Source organism: Larimichthys crocea, chromosome X, assembly GCF_000972845.2.
Source record: "Larimichthys crocea isolate SSNF chromosome X, L_crocea_2.0, whole genome shotgun sequence".
NCBI classification, from domain to species: domain Eukaryota; kingdom Metazoa; phylum Chordata; class Actinopteri; family Sciaenidae; genus Larimichthys; species Larimichthys crocea.
The window spans coordinates 946,624-965,887 of NC_040020.1; the positions used below are offsets into that span (position 1 = coordinate 946,624).

At 43.2% G+C, this 19,264-nt stretch overlaps 1 protein-coding gene across 3 annotated transcripts; it reads left to right on the forward strand.

The window, feature by feature from the left end:
* The first annotated feature begins 461 nt into the window (after positions 1-461).
* lcorl (ligand dependent nuclear receptor corepressor-like) lies at positions 462-18,971 on the forward strand. 3 transcript variants are annotated; one of them, XM_027283268.1, is made up of 8 exons: positions 470-731; positions 1,802-1,867; positions 3,789-3,877; positions 3,969-4,095; positions 5,126-5,350; positions 5,444-5,525; positions 11,504-17,043; positions 17,144-18,971. In XM_027283268.1, exons 1-8 carry the CDS (start codon positions 638-640, stop codon positions 17,149-17,151), a joined length of 6,231 nt encoding a protein of 2,076 aa, XP_027139069.1. In that variant the 5' UTR covers positions 470-637; the 3' UTR covers positions 17,152-18,971. The 3 variants fall into 3 exon arrangements, with proteins under 3 accessions (XP_027139071.1, XP_027139069.1, XP_027139070.1); XM_027283269.1 differs by lacking the exon at positions 470-731 and adding an exon at positions 836-1,203; XM_027283270.1 differs by lacking the exons at positions 11,504-17,043; positions 17,144-18,971 and adding an exon at positions 6,433-7,936 and having other exon boundaries at positions 462-731.
* Positions 18,972-19,264: the final 293 nt, after the last annotated feature.

Genomic DNA, 19,264 nt, shown 5'->3' on the forward strand with positions numbered 1-19,264 from the left:
GAGAGAGAGAGAGAGAGAGAGAGAGATGGTTACTTATTTACATATGTTGTTTTTGTTTGTTTGTAAAAATGCATGTAAAAATGTAATATATATATATATAATAATAATCAGAATCAGAAATACTTTAATAATCCAAGGGGGAAATTATTTTTGTTACAATACTCAAAACAAACAAAAACAACATATGTAAACAAGTAACCATCTATATATATGGTATATAAGGTATATAAAAGAAACTAAGAAATTTACAGTTAAATAATGTGATGTGCAATAATATAATATAATAATATATCTATAGAGATACACATTTGCCATTTTGTATAATTTTGTATGAATTTCAACATCTTTATTTTAGTTACATTTCATCTTGTGCGCACAAGAAAATAAATATCAACTTTGAGGGACTTTGGGGGAGCTCGGCATCTGTCAGACTCAGTCCTGGGCTAAAATGTCCCACCTCCAGCCCTCCACCCCCTCTCTGTCTCTCTCTTTCCCCGCACAGCATCTCCCTCTAGCGGCAGGCTGAGGTCAGGACAGCCGCTGCCGCCGCTGCAGCACACACACACACACACAGACAGCCGCTTCCTGTCCATTGAGGCAGACAGAGGGAGAGAGAGAGCGGGGGGAAGGACGCAGAATGGCGGCCGTGCAGTGCTCCAAATGCACGGCAGAAAGGAAAGGGTTTCGGCGGGAACTTGATTCTTGGCGACACAAATTGATACACTGCGTCGGTATGAGCCATGGTGCAGTTTCATATTTTGTGACCAAAAAAAAAACAAACAAGCAACAACAACAAGCAAAAAAAAAAAAAAAAAAAAAAAAAAAAAAAAAATCAAAGAGGGTTAGCTCACAGGCTAGTTAGCGGTTAGCTCACAGGCTAGTTAGCGGTTAGCTCATAGGCTAGCTAGCGGTTAGCTCACAGGCTAGCTAGCGGTTAGCTCACAGGCTAGTTAGCGGTTAGCTCCCCGGAGCTACATGCTAACTAGCGGCTAGTTAGCTCGTAGCCTGGCACCGGAGCTGGCAGGCTAACGCTTACCAGCTGGCTTAGCCGCTCGGTTTGGCTCCTTTTTCTTTGTCCCTCTTGAGCTAGCTCGCTACTCACCGGTGCTAGCTCTCTGTTTTTTTTTTTTTTAACATATATGTATTTAAAGAGTGGACGTCGAGCAACGTCGCGTTAAAGTAGCCCAACGGACAGTTAGCTCGGTTTGTTTATTGACATTAATGCTGCTGCTGCTGTTGTTGCTGTTTTTGGAGGAAAGGGGGGGAGGGGAGAGAGAGAGGGGATTGTTGCTACAGCTAATGTCAATGTGAGAGAAGAGTCGGGTAACGGTTTTCCACGTACCGATGTGCTATTTTTATTTGTTTATTTATTTATTTGTTTGTTTGTTTTCGCCGGTAACTTCCAAGGCTCGAGTTAGCTGCTTGTGTTTTTATCATTAATCCGGGAGGAGGGGGGGGTGACATTGAACGCAGCACACACGAGATAATAACACACAATCAATGTCATTAATCGTGTTTATTGTTTAGAGTTGTTTACCGAGTGTTACAGGTGTTTGCCTTAAAGCTGCCTGTAGCTGTGTGTTTTTTAGTCATGATACAGACATGTAATGTATATTATCTGATGTTTCTTCAACCTTTTCTCCCTGTTAAAAGGGGAAAAAAGGGTATAAGGTCTAAGGACAGAGGGTGTCACTCCCTGTACAGATTGTAAAAAGCCAAATAAATATACAAATAAAATCTGATTTGATATTGGCGTGCATGCAGATCATGTTCTGAAGGTGTGTTTGTTTTTGTCTTGCAGGGTTTGAAAGCATTCTGGAGGGAATCTACGGCCCGATGCTGCTGAGAGACCTTGATTTATTCGATGGTGGGTTTGTACATTTAAAAAAAAACAACTATACTATACTAAAACAATCAGCTGATCATGTCATGTCAGGTTCAGCTGTCAAATTAATCAGTTTCTTTCATAATTTACTATATACAGTGGTTCCTCGTTTATCGCGGGGCATACGTTCTAAAAATAACCCGCAATAAACGAAATCCGCGAAGTAAGTTTTACAATTATTATACATGTTTTAAGGCCGTAAAACCCCTAACCACACACTTTTATACACCTTTTTACACGCATTTTGTACAGTACTCCCTTAAACAGGACGCAGAACACACGTGCGGTTCTCCCTTAGCCAATTTCGGACGCAGAACACAGTGCGCGTTCATACATGCAACAAAAACTGCACTGAAAAAAATCCGCGAAACAGCGAGTCCGCGAAAAGTGAACCGCGATATAGCGAGGGACGACTGTAAATCGAATAATTTCGAACCAGGACCTTCCATAGTTAGCCCAAATCCTTTGTCAGCCGTTTGTAAACCTTACACCCCAAGCACACATCTTTTAAAGAAATTGACACATTTATGTTGTTTTTTCTATTAATACGCTTGTGAACAGCTGATCGTTAGCTGGCACACAGGAGTAAACTGTGAATTTGTTGTGGAACATTTAAAGCCGTGGATCGATATTGATTGACATTTTGGTTCTCCGGCAGGACGATGTATGTGTAAACATGAACTCTGTGTTAGAGTCAAGCTTCCAGTTTGACAGATGTGTAATGTTATTTATGAAATTGGACTCATATCCCTGCATCTATCTACACATTTCACAAAGATACATGTCATCTAGTTTTTCCTTTATTTAACTGTAAATGTATGCTATGAAATGCACCGGGGGTTCCACCAATATCGCCACTTACATAAGGAGGCAGCGTGATGTCTTACTTGAGTCAACCCAGCCTCTGTAGCATTAATGGAACCGCTGGATTTAGGCGGATGAAGTCTCGTGTACAACAACAACACCCAGTCAGCAGGTTTTCTTAGAACAATGAATCTGTTGTGACCTCCCAAAATGCTTCCCTGTAGATCACTTCCTGCTGTGTGGCCGCAAATATTATTATTTCATTTGGCCTCGAGCTGTTACGATGATAATATTTCTCGTGACATCTTAGAAGTATGAGGAAACGATACTCTCTTAAATCAGGTGCACACACTGCAGATGAATTGTTGTTCATCTAAAAAACAACAACAGCTGAATTAAATCCAAATCTAGTCGGATCATTGCAGATTTATCCAAATTTATATACTTATATTTTTTACTTGTGGTGGTTCTGCTATCTACATCAGCTCGTATGTTATCACAGGCCACTTGTACTTGGACTTGCAGCCAAAAGACACAGCTTGCTCAACACTGTCTGCAGTCTGTAGTGCCATCTGGAGTTTGAGTGAGGCTAGACAGGAACATAATCAGATGATGTGTGAGTGAGACCTGGCAGCCATAATTAATTTCCTGTTGGAGTGACATTTATTTTTATTGGTTTGCCGTTTTCAAAGGAAAAAATATTTATAGATCAGAAAAAAGGTCGTAAAGCAATCCTCTGCTTTGATTTGCAACATTACCACACGATTGTCCAACCACAGATATTAAGAACAGCTAAGTAGATCTGAGTGGTGACTTTTCTTCACACTCAGTTTAAAATCTGGCTCGCCTGACTCAGATTTCCTCGCGCCGCAGCTTTCTAGAAAGTGTCACCTGCCGTAAATCGTGTAGTAAAACCTCAGCAGATCTGTCGTCAGCAGCACGTAAAGTGTTCTCTTAAATAAAAGTGGCGTGATGCTGCATTTTGGCAGCCACCTACGCCGCTCATCAAACTCTGTATTGTGACCACAGCAGGAGGCTGTTTGATCCCTGATGTGTCTTCATGTGTTCACGGCTGCTTATTTCATATTGTGTCTTTCAGACTGTGAACCTGACGAGGTGGATGACTGGTCTGTAGAAGCAAACTGCTCTCAGTGTTCATTCTGCAACCTTCCCCTGGAGAAACTTAGTGTAAGGATTGTAGCTCTTAACATTTAGTTAAGTCATACTATAATCATCACAAAAACATCCAGCAAAGTAACTTTTCTCTCTTTCCTTGTAGGATCAAGTACCTTCAGCCACGTCGCCCCTCTCCTCGCCCTCTGATTACTCTCCCTGTCAGGCTCCAACCATCTCTGAGAGCAGCCAATCAGCGCACAGGTTCCTCCAAGCTGTGTTTCACAAGAAAGGTGGGTCGTGTGTCTTTCAGGCTCGTAGGGCACGGTACGAATGTGTCAACTTATGATACTCTGAAGCTACCGTCATATCACTTTCACTCAGTTGCTAAATTGGTTGAAAAACAGAACTTGTCTGCTTTGATTAATTTTTTTGTTTTGTTTTTGCCACTAAGGGCTCCAGATTGTTTAATTATTCAGCTCTGGCCTCGCCTCAAGCACATTTCTGTGCTACAGCAGACATTTCATATCTTTGCTCACACGATGTCCTGTTCCTTTGGATAATCCTTGTCGTCAACAGTTTATCATGGGACAATTTCTCGCGAATAACCGATCACATGCTTGCACAAGAGTTCTAAGATGTTGTTGAGATCCTTTCAGGCTTCCCAAATGTTCCCTTTTGACTGATTACTCTTGAACTGCCTCCAAGGTTTATTTTATGAGTAAATGACTCAGCTGAGGTCAAGTCAGTGCAAATTCCAAATTTGCAACTCGGCTTGGTAGTTAGGAGGAGGTGAAACAAATCTTGTTTCATAATGATGATGATAATTCCTGGAGAAAACAACTCAGAAATGGTTACGGTATAAAACCAAGAGACAAGATTGTCTCAAAAGATCATGATCAGGCGGTTACCATGGACGGTGTGGCAAAATCTAGGAAGTGAACAAAAAATAGTTTTGTTTTTTTGGCTTTATTTTTGATAGAGACAACTAAAGAGTGACAGGAATGTGGGGAGAGAGAGATGGGGAATGACATGCAGCAAAAGGCCGCAGGTCAGATTCGAACCCCGGGTCGCTGCAGCAAGTCTTCGTACGTGGGGCGGATGCTCTACCAACTGTTTAAGTGGGAAAGATGAATCCCACCTACTAATACATCCTAATATGTCATGTTGGAGTGACCGGGACAGATTTATGTCAGTGGATTTATTGTAAGATGTTCGAACAACCTTCTCTGAGGACCAAAAACTCTCTAACAATAATGAAAGATCCAGCTTGTTATGTTGCAACCTCTGAACTTCTGTCTGCGACTTCGCCTTCTTCATTAGATGTGCCGCACGGCTGCGATCCCAACATCCCTCTGGTTGCCCAGGAGCTCATGAAGAAGATGATACATCGCTTTGCCTTGGAGTACGCGTCCAAGTGCCTGCTCCACACCAGTACAAATGGTGTTACAACAAGGACCTCATCACCTTTGTCAGAGACATCAGATGCCCCTCTGGACCTCACAGTGAGCCGAACCCAGGAGGAGAAAGAGAATGAAAGTGAACCAGGTAGAGACATATTACAGTAAATATATATTTCCAGTTTCCAGAGTTGTACCGTGTCAAACACTAACCAGTTCCATTGAAATCTTCCCATAACAGATGGCGTGCTCGACCTCTCCAACAGGAACTCTGCCTGCTCAGCAACTTCATCAACATCCTTATCTAATCACAAAGCCTCAGGGTAAGATTTCCTTTTTTTACTGTATTCTTGGATATCCCCCGTCTATAAATTTTAGCTAGCGCTGTTAGGTCTTTTGGAAAAATGCACGAGGAAACCCTGTTATTACCACCGGGGGGGTTCTTCTTAAGTATACACGATGATAAATTCACATGGCCGAGGCAACTTTTGTCCAAACCCACCGTGACTGAAACATTTTGCATGTGAGGAAATCTGCATTTTTTACACTGAGTTCAGCACTTTTATCTTCTGCATCTCCGTTTAGGTTTATATAGCATGGCATTCTTTGTCCATCCTTGATTTAAGTCAGCTAATTAACACCTCTCAGGCCTGATAATGCATACTCATTTGTTTGGAAGCTTTGGTAGTCATGTCGAAGAGGTAGCTTTGGTGTTTTGGTTCTCTGGGGTTGACTCTTTTATCTCTTGAGCGGTAACGTCACAGCAATGGCACCGTATTTATAACATTCGCCAGCAGCTCAGGATTGAACATTGCAGTACCTCACAACGATTTTTTTCACCTCCCTGTTTACTGATCCAGTTATGATGAGTTTGATTATTCAACCTTCAAGCATGTAGGACTCTGACTGAAGGATATCACAAATACTACAGGGGGTTGTGTGTGTGTGTGAGCGCCAAAGTGTAACCCCAGCCATTCACAGACTGTCCCACCTGGACGTGAAGAGGCTTTGCCACACACACAGCAGCAGTGTGTGAGGGCGCAGAAACAGACTGAGAACAGACAGACATGAAACATAACAGTCGCAGTGATGTTACCAACACAAGGCATAAAGGAGTGGACCCCTCGCTCTGCACCCCCCCTGTCCCCTATGCAAAAAAAAAAAAAAAAAAATCAAACCCCCCTCCATCACCTCCATCCTGACCCTGCTGTTTGGTCCTCCCATCCCTAGGAGGCAGCGCAGGCAGAAAGAGGAGTACATTGAGAGGAGCTTGGAGCTGTCTGAGGGGTTGCTGTCCAAGGCCTTGAAGGATATACGTTCAGGGAGGCTGCAGGAGCAGCGTGCCGCGTTGCTTTACGGGATACCTCTTCACACCCTGAGGCAAGGCCTGGACGGCTGGGCCGAGGGAAGGCTGGGAATGCTACGTCAACTTGCACCAGGAAGCAGAGATTTCAGGGACGAAGTGACGTCATACAACGTGATGTCATCAATGCTGGGTGGCGAAGCCCGCCTCGTCCTGCAGAAGGTGGCGGCGTGGGCGGAGCGGGCAGAAATTGGAGGAGCTGCAGAGGAGAACGGAGACTTGAGTGTCCCGTCATCCTCTCTTACCTTCTATCAGCCGAGCGGTCTACAGAAAACCCTCCCACACTCTTTCCCCCAGCTCAGGGATGCTCTCCAGCCACCACCAAGCCCCACGCCCAGTCTGGAGCCACCCACGCCCCTGCGTATTCCTCAGGTCCGTTCCATGTCCGACCACAACAGGTCGATCTCAGCTGAGAATAGCAGCGTGGCTGAAAACCTATATCAACGAACCTCATCAACAGAAGGTACTTCCAGCGTTACTGCTAGGCCTTCGTCTCTCTTCAAACTCAGACCTCCTTTCTTACAACATGGATGCCCGGGTATTGCCAACCAGTCACCTCATCGCCGCGGGTCCTCGCTGGATGATTCAGAAGACGGCGGCCGGGACAAAGACAAGCAGCCGAGAAAGAAACGCGGGAGATACCGCCAGTACGACCACGACCTGCTGGAAGAGGCCATCACCATGGTGATGGCGGGTCGCATGAGCGTGTCCAAGGCCCAGGGGGTTTACGGGGTGCCCCATAGCACACTGGAATACAAAGTCAAGGAGCGTACTGGCACACTGAAGAACCCGCCCAAGAAGAAATCTGCCAACTTTTGCTCAACCAATTCCAACTCGTCTGCATCTGGTACCGTGACCGGTTCCACTAACTCAGGGACTCTCGCCTCATCTGCTGACGCAAAGAGGTTCTAGACCACGAAACGCCTCCAGAACTCCTCAACACTTGAACTCATCACCTCTTACAAGATAAATGTTTTCTGGAGACACTTGTTTTAAAGAAAAAAAACACACAACACATGCCTTTACAAAATATATGGATATCGATATTCAGGTCTTTTAACTATGTCTGTAATGTGACAGTCATACTTTTTAGCTGTGCTTCTCAAACTTGGTCCTGGGATCTGATTAAAGCAGCTACGAGGTTCGACGTTTTTTTCGAGAGGCAGTGGTGCTCATTGCAGCTTTTTGTCCACAGAGGCTGCTCAACTCAACAAACTCCTCGTAGCTTTAGTTTTTATCACAGAAGCTTGGTTTTTAAAGAATATAGCTGGCTTTATTTGATCTGTTTACAACAAATGGAAAGACCAAAACCAGAAATCAGTTTTATCCAACCAACCGAGTATTGTCTTTGTGGCCACAGTGGCAGATTTACACACTCATTGTGTGTCATTCATCTGGCATTACTGAACTTTGCTGCATTAGTCCACTACTTTTTCAAATATTCTTATAGTCCCATTCCTCATTTTACTGGTGTACTTTAGACTAAATATATACGGTACTTTTTGGATGTGGAGTTGAACAGCACAGCTGTATCAATCTGTGGCTAAAAAGACTATACCTATTACTTATCTAAGAGAAATCAGTTGTTGGTTTTGGACGTTTGTTGGTAATAATGTGATAGAATAACTCCAGCGTTATCCTTAAAGAGCTTCAGGAAGTTCTCAACTTTGTTTTCATGTTTGTACGGCTAAGGAGGAAAAGCTTGACATTGATTGTTCAGCAGATTCCCCCGGATCAAGTCTGAGAAAGCTTTAAAAAAAAACAAAAAACAAAGTGTGACTCTCACGTTTGCTAGCTGTTAGGTTATTAGGTTATTCAGGTTTGATTCAATTCTTAAAGCTCCTTTGTTAAATGGAGCGTTGATGATTGTCATTTGCAGCTTTCTATCTCTCTCCGGGTATTTCACCCGGGCTACTGAAGTGACTTAGAGCCATTATAACAGATTAAACACTCAATGCTATTGGTAGACACCTCTACAAACAGGGAGATTGTACAGTACAAACTTCTGGTGGTGGCTACATCTTCATTATGAGTTTTTTTTTTTGTTTTGTTTTGTTGTTGAAGAGATTAGCTTAAAAAAAAAAAGAAAGAAGAAAGGAGGCATTTTGTGTCCACGTAGTTCTCCTCTCTATTTGTGCAAGCTAGTCTGAACATTGTATTGAGTGTAGTTGGAATGCAAACTGTGCAGCATGTTTTGAAATGTGCACTGATAAGCTTGGGAAATGTATGTTATTGTGTACGTGTAGCGTTTGTGAAATATGTTCTTTTTACTATCACAGATATTAACTACTTCTGCTACTGTAGCTGTATTACTGTAAGCCTCATACATGACTGCTGCTGCTGCTGCTTTAAAACTTTTTTACGCTACCGGACCATTTCCTCGGCACAAAGAAGCGTAGCCACGACAAAGAAGCTCATTTCAACCAGACTTCAGTGTACGGATAGGGTTAAATGTTATTGATGGGTTGCCGCGTGGGCCGCCGGAGGTTACAGTAGTTTTCGTTGGAGCGTCGGCGGCGCGACAATGACTTGATTCAGCGCGAGGCTTTACAGGCTTCTTTGTCTTCGTCTGGGGGAAATGCTAAATGTTGCGTCTACACTCGTGTCTCGTGTCTCTGGGATGGGCCTATTTCCGTTAACAGTGCTAGTACCAAAGCAGCAGTTCAGGGTTACCCACACAAAGCTGCTTCGATTTGTTTTGCTGTTATGTCAGCCTGCCTGTCTCTCTCTCTCTCTCTTTCCTTCTCTCTCTAACCTCATTGCCACATATACCTCTGAATTTTATCTGCCTATAGCCCAGTGTCAGGTTTCACATCAAGGCCTCTGTGTTATGGTCCTTAACACGCTGGGGTATGAGCTCTTACTAGCTTAGAAACACCTTGTGAGCGGTTTGTCTCTCAAGGAACAACACCTAAATGTAAATACAAATGCCATCGACAACACTTAAACTTCTTCAAGTAAATTATTACACAGTCAGTCGGCCGTTGAGCGGAGCGTGAAGGAATTCTTTCGATTCCTCCCTTTGGCGTTTACAGGAGATCTGCCATGTTGTTAAGTTCTCAAGTGTTTGTCCTCGTCGGTTATCTTTGTGTGTGTGTGTGTGTGTTATTTGTAATTCAAATTGTAAAGTTATTTAATTTTTTTTATTTTTATGGTCGGATTGTTTGGCTTTGTAACTTTGGCAACTTACACAAACACTGATGTCTCCGCTACTGAATGTCTCTGCTCATAAAAAGTACACAGTGCCTGTGTCTGGGGCTATACAGCATAGTGCAGCATGATGTCTCTACTCTGGGAAGTATCTGCTATTTATATCAAAGGGCCTGTAACAAGCCGAAACACCTCTTAAGAAACAGGAAGATGATTTCATTGTATATGTTTTTAATTGCAGTATATTCTGGGAACGCACGCAGGCTCGTTTTTAAATCCAGCTTAAAGCATTTTCTTCTCGTTTGTTTGTCTGTTGGACTGAACTGCTGGCAAATCTTTGAAATCGACTTAACAGAAATCTGCTATTTATGCATAAATCAATTATTGCACTATCATTTATAAGAAGCATTTTTATCGTAGAAACCTGTTTTGTGACGTCGCTGCATACTTATTTATTGATTGTGCTTCGAAAACTGTGATTTTACTCGTTTGATCGTTGTAGTTCTTGATTTTGTAATGAGGCACTTTGATGCAATGTGAAACGTGTACGGCTACAACTGCATGAGCGCTTTTTAAATGTTATAGCCTATATAATTTATTTAGTCCTGAAATGACACCCCTGATTATCGTGGTTGTTTAGTGCTTACGTTAAGTGATTTTTAAAAAAAGAAAAAAAATATTTGGTTACCAGAACAAACTCAACAGTAACACTACAGAATGTAACACTCCTATACTGCACCCAGACCAGTTTAACAAGTCTGGATGTATACAGTACTTTAAATGTTGGAAGAAAACTATCTACTATCAAACACTTGACCAATTTTAATGTTGTTTAAATCAATGACTTTGCTTTTATAATGAAGTAAATCACTCACAGGCCCTAATTAAACTGTTAGATTTGAACTTTAAAGAGGTTTTTTTCAGCTGTTTGTTGGTGAAAGTGCTGTTGAAAAAAAACAATTTTGTTCAGGCGTTTCTACAATCGTTCCTTCTGCGTTCAGCAGGATGTTATCATTTGCCTTCAGCAACTCATCAATAAAACAGTTCTCTAATCACTCTCCTGTCATATCTTTTATTGTTTTCTGTTGTTTTCAGGGTTTTGCAGATTAACATTTAAGTCAACTAGAAGAGTTGTTTGTTTTCCATTGTTGCCCCTTCATGCCAAGCTGGCTCCAACAAAATTCCAACAATGGCAGGCCAGAATATAGTTATTAACTTCTCTGTCCACCCTAGTTCAGACCACACTCACATAAAAGTTTCTACAGTGTGTACAGCAAAAGGCAACTGCAATGTGTGGGTGTCAAAAGTTTTCAACTTCAGCATTGAGTACCTGTGCGTACTATCTTCTCATCAACCTTTGTCTGTGGTGAATATGTGCTTGAGTTTCAGTTGGTAATACATACCATACATACTTAACATACTGTTATTCTAACGATGTTAGACAATGCAGTGGGCGTGGTTGGCACATGCTGCAGGTTACAGAAGACTTCTAATAAAGAAATCATAAAATTGACTAAAAAATAAAATAATAATGGAAATTTAATTGCCAGAAGAAGAAGTAAAAACATTGTTCAATATTGATGTAAATTTCAAGTGTCTTTTTGATACTGCTGCCAAAGTCGGAAAATCTTGACGGGCCCCAGGAATACAGAATATTCACATACAACACCAGTTTATAATAGTGTTACTTTAATCAGACTTTGTGTGAGCACTTATTTGTTTGTTGTTTAAAACTTGGCTCAGCTCTTGAGTAAAACCTCCAATCTTTTTTTTATTTTTTACATCTAGCTCTGCCCTGCTGCCATCACTTGCTGAAGGATTGGGGGATCTGGGACAACAAAGGACTAAGTGTCGTCAGAGCTCAGCGTTGGATGCTGTTCTCAGCTCACTCTGCCCATCACACAGTTCCTTACTCTACCAGATTCTGAAGCTGGCACACAAGGAGAAATTGCTGTTGTTGCTTAAACACAGACCTGCAGGTCAAACTGAATCTCACTGCTGTCATTGTGGCGTTAACCCACAGGATAATGTTACTCCTAATGCAGTCTCATTTAGTGAATGTAAAGCCCATAACAGCAGCTTGTACTACCCTTTAACTAATTGTGATCATCAAGGTTGTGGCAGCACAATGTATCATGCAGGAGACTGCAAATCCAATTGTAGCATCCATCACTACCCTTTAACAAACTGTAAAAGTGAAGCTCCTCAGGGCTCAAGCTTCTGCTGTTTGCAGAGGTCCAAGATGGAAACCTACACTGTTCTTTGCCCCAAGAGGCTGCACTGCATTTCCTGCCAAGGCCTGGCTCTAGGTCATATCAACAACATAGTGAGTTCATTTCCATCCTCTCCTCCGTCATCTAAATCCCCTTCACTGTGCACTCCCTCCTCCAGCTTATGCCCTTCCTCATCGATCTGCTGTAACCAACACAACCCCCACTCTTGTCCCTGTTATTCAAACCTTGCCTGTCTGACACAGGTCAAGATCACAAAAGAAAGAGCGGTTGGAGATGGGGATCCTCCCTGTCCTGTCTTGAAGAGAGAGCAGAGCCCCTCTCCTCCTCCTCTATCCCCTATCGCCCCAGACATCAATAAGAAAACTGATGAAAAGCCACCCTCCCTCCTTCACCATCGACAAGAGGAGGAAGCTGACCTAATGGTCAAAGATGGCTTTGTGAATGCAAGCCACCAGGAAGCACTCATGGATACAGGTACAGAAGAGGAGCAGGGGTGTAGGACCCCAAGAAGTAGTCGGGCTGAGCAGAACCCAAGTGGGACTTTACTACAAGATGTCGTGAATCGCTTCAGTGAGAAACTGGAGACAATCAGACCTGTAGAGAAAGACCCACCTTCAGTTTCAACAGTAATTTATGTCTCTGAAAGGGAGCTGCCACAGACTCCCTCAACCAGTCAGAACTTGCAGTTTCATGCTGATGCCCACCTGACTGAAATCATCACCACGGTGCTTCATACAGGCAGTGCTAGTGACTACAATCTCAGTGAGCTGTTCAATCGCCATGATAGCAAAGAGCCCAAGTCACCTAATACTCGCTCCCGTCGTCGTCAAGAAGTCCTTGCTGCCATGGCAACGCCTGCTGATGACGCTTCAACCAGAAGACAAACTTTACAAATTAAACGAGAGCTTGCCATGTTGGACCAGTCTTACAGTAGGAGAAAGGGGCCAGCAGCAAAGAGAGCAAGATTTAAAGATGAAAATACTGTAACTACATTAAACACTTTGTCGGATTCAAACCTAGTTAAAGAGGAGTCTAAAAGAGAAGTGGATGTAGGGGTGGAACCTTTAGAAAATCATAGAGTTGGGGAGGGACCACTGAACCACATTCTCACTGCAGAAAGTGACAGGGAAGAAGTAAAAGAAGAGATACAGACAGTTATAGTAGCAGAAGAATTTCAGATCATTAAAGTAGAGAAGAAAGAAAGTGAGATATGCAGTGAGGAAAAAGATCTTTCTCTCCCAGGCACTCAAATACCGACCCCTGAACTGCAGAGCAAGAATGACAAACAAGGGTCAAAGGGTGACGGTGTGCAAACACAGGCGATGACAGCAACCTCAACAAGTAACTGTAGCAAACCCTGTAAAGGAGACAGTAAGGGTAGCAGTGCTGGAAGTGATAGGAACCATAAAGGAGCCCCATCAGGCCAAAGTTCTGACTGTAAAAAGAGACCAGATGATGGTAAAGATTGTCATTGTCCTAAAGGGCGGAAGAAATCTCAATCACACCACTCAGATGATTCAAGGAGATCCAGGAGAAACATAGTCCCTCCACAGCGGTTCTCCTCCTATGTCACAGAGCCCAGGCAGATGTTCTTTGCTGCATGTTTCTCTGGAGGCATCTTTACTCAGAAAACACGAAAGGATAAAGCATTGACATCTAGCACCCTGGATGCCTTATCCAAAGATCCAGATGCTAAGGACAACCAGCAAGAATCCAGCCCTCTGTCATCACCTGAGCACACCTTTGAATCAACACATGGAGAACAATGTCAACCGTCTTTCAAAGAGTCAAATGAAAACCAGGTAATTACACATAATGCGCCTGCCAAAGAGAAAAGTCCTGCAAGAAACATCTCAGACAGTGGGACAGATGGCAGCGACTGTAGTGCCAAACCTTTAGGAAGGCTACGATCATCTCCAAAAAGACTACAGTACACAAAGACCACTTCAAGAACTCCCAAAAACACATCAAATATGGATGTCACCATTAAGCCTGCTCCCTGTGTTGAGAGCCCTCCAAACTCCCAACTCCAGTACACTAGTCCAATTAAGCTCATGTTTGTATCACCAGTTAGGGATAAGGAAGGAGTCAGATACAGTCTCAAATCAGCCGGGTCTGGTTCTAGTGGACAAGCAGAGGAACCTTTTGATCCATGCGAAGAGTCGTCATGGTCAGGGACACCTCAGATACACAAGAGTCAGAGCACTAAATCTGCTACTTCACGAGTAAAATCTGGCTCTTCACCACTAAAGTCTGCTACCTCACCTGCAAGATCTGCTTTTTCACCTCCCAAGTCTGCTTCTTTACCATCCAAGTCTGCTTCTTCACCATCCAAGTCTGCTTCTTCCCCATCCAAGTCTGCTTCTTCACCAGCCAAGTCTGCTTCTTCACCTCCCAAGTCTGCATCTACATCACCCAAGTCTGCTTCCTCAAAACCCAAGTCTGCTTCTTCCCCATCCAAGTCTGCTTCTTCCCCATCCAAGTCTGCTTCTTCCCCATCCAAGTCTGCTTCTTCACCATCCAAGTCTGCTTCATCACCATCCAAGTCTGCTTCATCACCAGCGAAGTCTGCTTCCTCGACACCCAAGTCAGCTTCTTCGCCAAGGAAGTCGTCATCTTCGCCAAGGAAGTCGCCATCTTCGCCAAGGAAGTCGCCATCTTCACCAGCCAAGTCTGCCTCTTCACCGAAGTCAGCTTCCGCTTCACCTAAACAAAGTACCAGAAGATCAGGCGAAGGTACTCCAACTAAGCGTGTTGCTGGAACTGAGAGCCACAGATCATCAGGTGAGGTACTGTCTCTCCACGAAACTACTCCTCCAAAAAGGCGCCCAGGTCGGCCAAAGAAGCTGGGACCACAGCTAGAGCAAAAAGTGAAGAGGCCGATTGGTCGGCCGCGTAAGGAGAAGGCTGTCGATTCAGAAGTGGGGGCAAAAACTGTAAATGGAAAATCCGATGTACCATCGGACGTTGAGGAAAATGTAAACAAAAACCTCAAAATAACAGTAGTGTATGGCCGCTCAAGAAGAAATAAACGAACCGTGTCTGAGGGCTTTGATCAGCTGCAAACAGAATTCCACGATGCTTGTCAAGCAGTGGGCCTTAAAAGTGACTTGGGCATTTTAATGCACAACTCTAACACCAGCTCAGGTAGTATCAAAACATCCTCAACGGAATTGCCAGAGAAATTACATTTGGCCAACCCTGTGAAAGAGTCTGCACCTCAAACTAACTGTAACATCAAATGCCAGAAGCGGGATGATTCTGTACCCTCAAGGAAACCAGGTCGACCTGCAAAAGTTAAAATCTCTGGAATCTCAGTTACAGTAACCACAGTGTCACCTCGACAACGTAAAATTCAGATAAATAAGGATACTCGGCAGTCTCCTGAAAGGCTAATCCGTAAGAAATTACTTGTACCAGAATTCAGATCTGCCAAAGAGCCTTGGACAATCAGTCGTCAATCAACGAGCAAAAGCAGTCTTTTGGAGGAAGGGATAGAAACGAAGGATGAAAGTAAAGAAAAACTGCCAAATCAGCCTGTAGCAGTGCGTCACTCAATGAGAGTGAGAAAGCCCTCGATGCACTTTCTGCACGCTGTTGCCACCTCCATGTCTAGATCATACAGCCACAGTAACGCTCTACTACGGCGCTCTAAACAACTCCTGCTGAACAAGGCCAGCAATGAAAGGAAGCAAGCAGAGCTACAGAGTAGTGTTCAAACTTTAGTGGAGAAGAGACCGCTCTGTGGACAAGAGCAGGAGAACATCTCTCAGGACCTGAACAGAGTGGCAAGCATGTCTGTAGACTCAATCTTTACCCCAGAAGAGACACTGAAGTGGTGGGCAGCATCGGCTGAGGAAAACACTATGAACCAGGAGCTTGCCAGGCGAATACGACACATCTCTGACACTTGGGTCTCGGACACAGTGGAGAACCAAGAAAAGGAAATCGCCTTAAATTCTAAACTAGGCACTAAAGGCAACAGGAAGTCAAAACAATCCTCTGTGGTACGAACACTGTTCGACTGTCCTCCTAATAAACCAAGGTCCTGCAGCATGCAGCAGCTCTGCTCATGGTTTATGCAGACCACGGAGACACAGTCTCTAGGTATTGTCAAGAAGGCAAGCTCCCGTAATCCTTACGAACTTATGCACTTCCCTCGTTCTACCAATAATAAAAGTGTTTGCCACAGTCCTCAGGCAGAGCGACTCCGCAAACATATCAAGAAATTTGCCAAAACAGTGCCCAAAAGTCCTCTGCAACATCAACAGGCACAGAGAAGGCTGAGGAAGAGAAATGAGGGATCTCCATCGACGCATAATGTTAAGCGACAACTTTTCGCACTGGGGTGTGCAACAGGCAGGCTCAGTCAGACAGCCCAATGGAAGAGATACAGAGCATTTCTAAAATACCAGACCACTCTGTTTAGAGCAAGGACAAGATTTCTGAACCGGAGAGAAAGGGAGAGATGGCGAAAGAGGCAGAGGAATAGGATAAGCATAAAGGTAGCTACAGGCTGTTTAAATGGACATGTAGTGACTGGACTACAACCAAATCCTAACGCATTAAACAGATCAGCAAAATATCGGTTATCTGACTGTTTGGAGGACAGTTCTGCCACCGGTTCTGTTGACCAAACTCAGGAGCCCGTGGACGTACCCAAAGAGCAGAATCTCTGCTCTAAAGCCTGGAGTCCTGAGACGCTGAAGGAATGCCGGGTGTTTCTGAGAAAGATCAACTCTCCAGACAACGAATCAACTGAGGAAGAGTGGGACTCCTGTACTGTGACACTGGATAATGGGTCACCTTCTGCATACCTCTTCGCAGGAAGGACGAGAGAACTGGTAGGTGTTGTTAAAGCTGTGAAAACTAAAAGAAAGCAGAGCATGAATAGGACTGCCTCAAGAGAGTTAGCAGGTTCTGCACCTAAGTCAGTCCAGGAGCAGGATGAGATGCCAGCAGGGAGGCAGAAAGGCAAATACAAAAGTCCAGGGGTTGTGTCTACTGAACAACCACAACCACCACCAGCGAAAATGTTAAGACAATCGCGAATGAGGGGCCTGACCGGGCCAAGATGGTGCGACTTTGTGTTTGGTAACTATCGTCTTTTATTTGAATATTATTTATAAAATAATTTATTTACGCTTCAGTTCAAATTGCCACAAAATCAACGTCTCTTTTTCTTCTCTGACAGAAAACTAAATGAAGCAAGAGGGCCTCCTCCGACCTGGGAAAGGGACTGTGGTTCAACGTGGTGCCTTTGGACATTGAGCTGACCACGTGGACTGACCATCCCACTATGGTTCAGTCTTACACTCAGCAATTATGTAGCAGTCTAACTTAACAAAAGCTTGATGTTGCACTATTTTTATCCATGGATATGTATGTACAGAATGTCTGATTTTTCTTTTTTTTGTCAACTTGCCTTTGTCTTTCTGAACGTGTATAGTTGATCCAATCATTATGTCGAACAGAGTTTTAATGGGATAAACAGTGAGCCGTCAGAGTGGCTGTATTGGAAGGAAAGACTAAGCTTGACTGCGTAAAGACAGTGCCATCTCCCCCAAAAACATACCTCATTATCAAGGCCGCCACTTCTCAATTTTATTCTCAAACCAGTAACAAACCTAAACCCACCTTTTTTATTTTATTTATTGTTACTTTGGCACTGTTTAAATCCTAATTTTTTAAGATTTGATAGACGTATATTGAAATTTACTGGCGTCTTCTCCATCCGAGCTTCGCTTGCAATATTTCTTCACTGATGCTTCAGCCACTGTTGTTGCATTGCAAGGCAATGGTTGCCAAAACTGTAGTTCAAATGAAGGAAGCTTTACCCCCCCCCAGTCACTATCTGTGTTTTGGCCTCCCCTCCCCAAATACAAATTTATGTAACTACAGTAATTGGCCATCAATCTGTACTAAAGCCAGATACTTCTGCCATTATTTCTTTTATTTTTCAAACAATATTTGCATGTCGTAGCACCAAACTGCAATCAGCACAAACTAAATAACTACATATATATAAATGGCATTATGCAGTTGTAGAACGTAGATTCTGATTCGTCGGTCGGTTTGTGGGATCTGTCTTGTTTTGATTCAGTTATCTTCATGTGATTTGTCTCGTTTTCACCCAAAGCATATACTGTATGTCGGTGTCGGAGCTACTTCTTGCACTATTCCATCTGAGATTATTAACCCCCCCACTACACAGATTCCTTCCCCCATATTTTGCACATCCCATGTCCCACTACCAAACCCTACTGTAAAACTAGAGAGTATATTTGGTGCAATACAAACCCAGATGATTTATCAGTATGTAGTAATTATTTTATTGCTGACAGACGAATGGATGTACGCAAGTACCAATGGCCTGGGATGTTACTTCAGTCGTTTCCATAGCCATGTAATGTGATCTTAAAGGATACTGCTATACAAATGTTTTTTTTTTTTGTTCCCACCTGCTTTGTTCTCCTCGATGAAGCGGAAAAATAACAAATCCTTAATTGTTATAATAGCATTATTGTTTTTTTTTTAATCAAACGTACTAGCATTATTTACAGTTTAAAATGCAGGTGGGAAATGTGTTGCTGTTGTTTCCTACCTCCACTGGGGCTCAGCTAGGCCTACTGCTCTTTTGCTTATCAGCTGTGCGATATAGACGAGGCCAGACAAAGACGATCGATAAAACACTAATCTTGGATCGATGTTTTGTTTTTTTTTCCCTGCCCTCTAAAGCTCCAAGATGTCTGGCTGTAGGTCAAAACTTAAAACGAAAACCCTGTAGTGTGTACTCGTGTGTCTGACTACCCCTTTGTACGTGTGTCACTATGGTTGCCATTTCAACACGATGGAGGTAAGGTGGCTCAAGTCTTGTGATAAATAACCATCAGCCCTCTGTTGAAGAACCTGGTGCTAAACATCTGTTGTATATTTTCTTTTTCATGTGTTTTTATACTGTCCGTTACAGACGCATCAAAGACGTGTCTGTGATTGGAACAATAAAGAGTCTTTTGAAATAACCGAGCGAGCAGTGTGATTTATACTAGACCAGGGGTCCGTGAGGTACTGCAGGGGGGTCCACCAATTAGTCACCAAAATAATATGTGAGCGTAAAGAATTAGATATGCATTAATAAGCTACAAACCATGTACAAAATAAATGATTCCAATGATGCCGTTTAGCAGATCTTGACCAGCCACTGTTGGAAAGAAAAAAAAGGCGAGGAAAGGTGTTGGCTGCAGAAATTAACGTGAATCAATAACATTGATAAATAATGCGAGCTGCTAGTTTGAGAGTAAGTGAAGCAGAATCC

Bases quoted from the DNA above. Each gene is read 5' to 3' on its own strand.
- lcorl (XM_027283268.1), top strand. From the start codon at position 638: ATGGCGGCCGTGCAGTGCTCCAAATGCACGGCAGAAAGGAAAGGGTTT. The intron at 732-1,801 runs GTATGAGCCATG...TTTGTCTTGCAG, and splicing joins CAAATTGATACACTGCGTCG to GGTTTGAAAGCATTCTGGAG. The intron at 1,868-3,788 runs GTGGGTTTGTAC...TGTGTCTTTCAG, and splicing joins AGACCTTGATTTATTCGATG to ACTGTGAACCTGACGAGGTG.